Source organism: Nestor notabilis, unplaced genomic scaffold (assembly GCF_000696875.1).
Source record: "Nestor notabilis isolate BGI_N333 unplaced genomic scaffold, ASM69687v1 scaffold13563, whole genome shotgun sequence".
Classification (NCBI taxonomy): Eukaryota; Metazoa; Chordata; class Aves; order Psittaciformes; family Psittacidae; genus Nestor; species Nestor notabilis.
This window is the reverse complement of record NW_009920735.1, coordinates 1-3,555: the sequence shown is the minus strand read 5'-3', so window position 1 is coordinate 3,555 and position 3,555 is coordinate 1. Positions and strand designations below refer to the sequence as shown.

At 43.3% G+C, this 3,555-nt stretch overlaps 1 protein-coding gene across 1 annotated transcript in view; it reads right to left on the bottom strand.

Annotated features, from left to right (window-relative positions):
• The window catches only part of METRNL (meteorin, glial cell differentiation regulator-like), a 21,652-nt gene extending 20,395 nt beyond the window's left edge, over positions 1-1,257 (bottom strand). The window contains exon 1 of the mRNA XM_010010829.1: positions 1,187-1,257. Within this exon, the coding sequence (XP_010009131.1) occupies positions 1,187-1,257 (71 nt within the window). The remainder of the gene's footprint in view (positions 1-1,186) is intronic.
• Positions 1,258-3,555: the final 2,298 nt, after the last annotated feature.

Genomic DNA, 3,555 nt, shown 5'->3' with positions numbered 1-3,555 from the left:
TGTGGTAAAAGAAGGGGGGGGGGGGGAAAGCCATATGGTTTGCATTTACTGTTGATGTGACTCATTACTGTGAGTGTCAGTGTGACCCACTTGATAGAGGTTACATGAGGAAGCTCAGAAAAAAAAGTCATATTTAATAACAATGGTGCCTGCAAACATGTGCTTTTGAACAATCTTGAAAGCCACATCAAGAACACAGATGAGGAGAAAAGAGGGACAAGTTTTTGACCTTTAGTCTCTTGCCCTCAAATTCAGTAGTACTTAACACATTCAGGAAACTTAACGTGCAATGGGATATTTCAAGTTGACTGTAAATCCACATCTGGTCCACAAACTCGGTTTCACCACAGCGTGCACATGATGCCACTCAACAGAAAACACAGAAGTCTGTTTATGTTCAAGCAGTGAGTAAGTAAAATTCAAGAATGTAAAGCTTATCCCTCAGCAAAGGGGCAAAAAACTACCCTCACACATCACTTGTTCCTTCTCAAGATATCAAAACAAGTGGCAGAGGTTTTGCAGGACTTACACTGGCAAATTCCACATGCTGAAGCCTGAGTGCTTAAACACAAGGAAGATACCAGGGGCAAAACTCTGAACTCATGCAGTGAAACTGCTGTTGCAAGTGATCCCAGCAACACTGAGGCAGTGAATTTCTGCCAGGGAAAAAAGCTTTAACATTCATTTTGTTCAAACGTTCATGCTGTTCAAACAAAACCAGGGTGGACTCTGAAATTATCTTCTGAAAGCCAATTATATCCCACAGGCAAGAGTGATGCCATTAGACAGATACATCAAGCACAAGTACCTGCACACATTAAGCCTTATAATAAAGGATGACTCAAAAGCAGATTTCAAAATACATGCTCACATTACTTAACAGCAACCACCATCATCCAGTAAAACCTGTCACTTTGCTTTCTGTCAAAATAGCTTGTCACCACATTGAGAGATTGTTTAGCATCATGTTTAATTCTCACTAGCCAGTCGTCAAACACGCTATGTCCATAAAATAACAGAGGTCCAGGAGCCTTCTCCCCCACCCCCAAGTTTTGTTGTATTAAGTACATGGAAAGGAGATAGGGCAACTCTTTCATGGTTACAGTGATGGATGAGCAATCCATCCTCCCTTTCAAATCTGTGCTGTTTATTGGAACTTATTTCTACAAGTACTACTTCCTCATACCAATCCATGAGGACATCCTGAATCACTGCATTTGTCTTCTCATTCTTCTCCCTTTCTGTGGTTTCAGTCATCCCCCTATGTCTGCCCTGGAAGATCTATTATGGTATCGGTGCAGTAAACTGTTATGCTGAAACATGCAACAGGTGTTATTTAAAGAAAAAGGGAGCAGGAGGAATATTCACACTATCTAGTTTAGCTATTTACTTTCTTTATTCTATTAAGGTGCTCTGAAGAACCCTAGAAATACCCACCTCCTCCCAGCAGCCCTCGGTGAACACAGGGAACTTTTGCTCCTAACTCCAAGTTTAACCAAAGATGACCATCTAGGGAGCACCCAGACTTCCCCAGAGCCTCCACTGGTGCAGACGGTGAGATGGATGGACATAAGCAGCCACATGAGAGCTGAATTATTGCTCCTACAGCCTACAGCCAAAACTGCCAGACTAGCATATTCTTAGTGTGCCACTGAAATGCTGTTGCCCAAAGCATCGAGAGGTCATTGCAATACAAAAACCTGAAGTTACAGCAAGAGTAATAACCAGACACACACCACCATGAAGTTTCTGCTTTCTTCTGGACAAAGCTTTCCTGGAAACTCTCTGCCAAGCTGTTTATTAAGACGCTGCAATGGCCTATTGAGTGTACTTAAATTGCAGGTGTCAAGCTGTGCATTGCATCAGATTTCCTTGGAAATGTGAGGGTATTTACAGGAATCCCAGGGAAGCTCTTCATCCTGCTCCAGGATATAAGATGGTCACTTCTCCACAAGCTAACAGGGCAAAAAAAATCATATCCAGAATATTCTAAGATTGTTGCTTTTAATACAGGTATGTACACAAAAGGTGAGAAAACACCTTCAGGTTTACTGTAGGAGATGACTAAACTCTCAAATCTGCCAGCACAAGAACTTCATTGTGGGAACAAAGACTACATTTTGGCATTCAAGTTCATAGGGTTTTCAAACAGTTGAGATAAAAAAAAACATCACATGACTTCAAAACACTATATTTCACATAAAAATCCTTTCTGACCCATAGAGCTATTAGTATCCACACTGAAATACTTAATTAGATAGTATTTTACTGGTACATCAAATTACCTTTCCTTCCTTCTTCACTGCTAGTCTTTCAGGACAAAGCAGATGATACTTAACGGCCTCAGGAGTGTCAGCATTGCTGACGACACCTGTTTGCTACCAGTAAAACCAAAGCTGGCCTGGTTTACTTTATCTCCTCTCAAGACTCTTGTCCACACAGGCTCTGGGAGTATCTCACTCAAGTGAAACCACCCAGACTGAACTGTGTAGGAAGGCAGCTTGTCCTCCCTTGTGCCTCCTTCCCTGTGTTTCCAACAGCATCGTCATGAAGCCATCACCACTTTGGCTCACTCAATCAACAGCAGGTGAGTGAGCCCAAGCTTGTATCACCAGTTCACCCCAACCTCAGTTACAGGAAATACATCACCCCCTTAGCTGATATTGAAGGCATTGCTTATTCCAGCCCTGCTCAAGTGACATGGGTGGTCACTGCTTGCTCAAAGAAAACAGGACAAAAATGAGAAAGAAACAGGACAAGATTTGTCATCATCCCTTTAAAAACCATGCTGTGGCACCATGTGGTAAGGTGCAGCTGAGTACATGCGGCCAGGATGCTTAGGGATGAAAGCAGGTACAGTTTCCGGGAGTGTGGGGGTCTATGTGATAGTTAGTAAAGCAAAATGATACAATTAGGAGTTTGCCACAGAACTACTAGGGTTTGGTCCCTATCAGACTCACCTTCAAGAGGATGGCACTGTGATTAGCTACACATCAATTGTCAAGAGTCAAGAAAAGTTCAGAAAACAAGTAAATACCAAGCATTTGCACATTTTGGACAGTGACAGATAAGAAATTACTATGGTGAAAGTCAATCCAGCTGTTTCCCTTCGTTGAATTCTCCCTACTCCAAAATACCTTACCGACATAGGCTGGCCAAAAGTTTGTTTTAAAGCAAGTCAGATTTAAGCAGAGTATTAGAGTCCAAACGTTTTACTCTGCGAGGACAGAAAGCCCAACCCAGCAACACCTGCCTGTTAGCACAGTCGCTTCTTTAAAAGTAAGAACAGCGGAGGAGGTCACAGACCCAACCACACACGCTAAACTTATTACAAGCAATTAAAGGCAAGATAATTTGGGAGATAAACACTTGAGAACTGGAGAGGTTTCACAACCCGTACAATTAGAATAAATCAGGAGCGAAGCCACTGTGCCAGCCCCCGCTCCCAGAGCTCAGCATTATCTCCATCCGCTCCGCGGGACGGAGTGCGGGATGATGATCCCATCCCGGGAGCGGAGGTGACACCGCGCGGGGGGTGCGGGGCTGCGGCAGGAG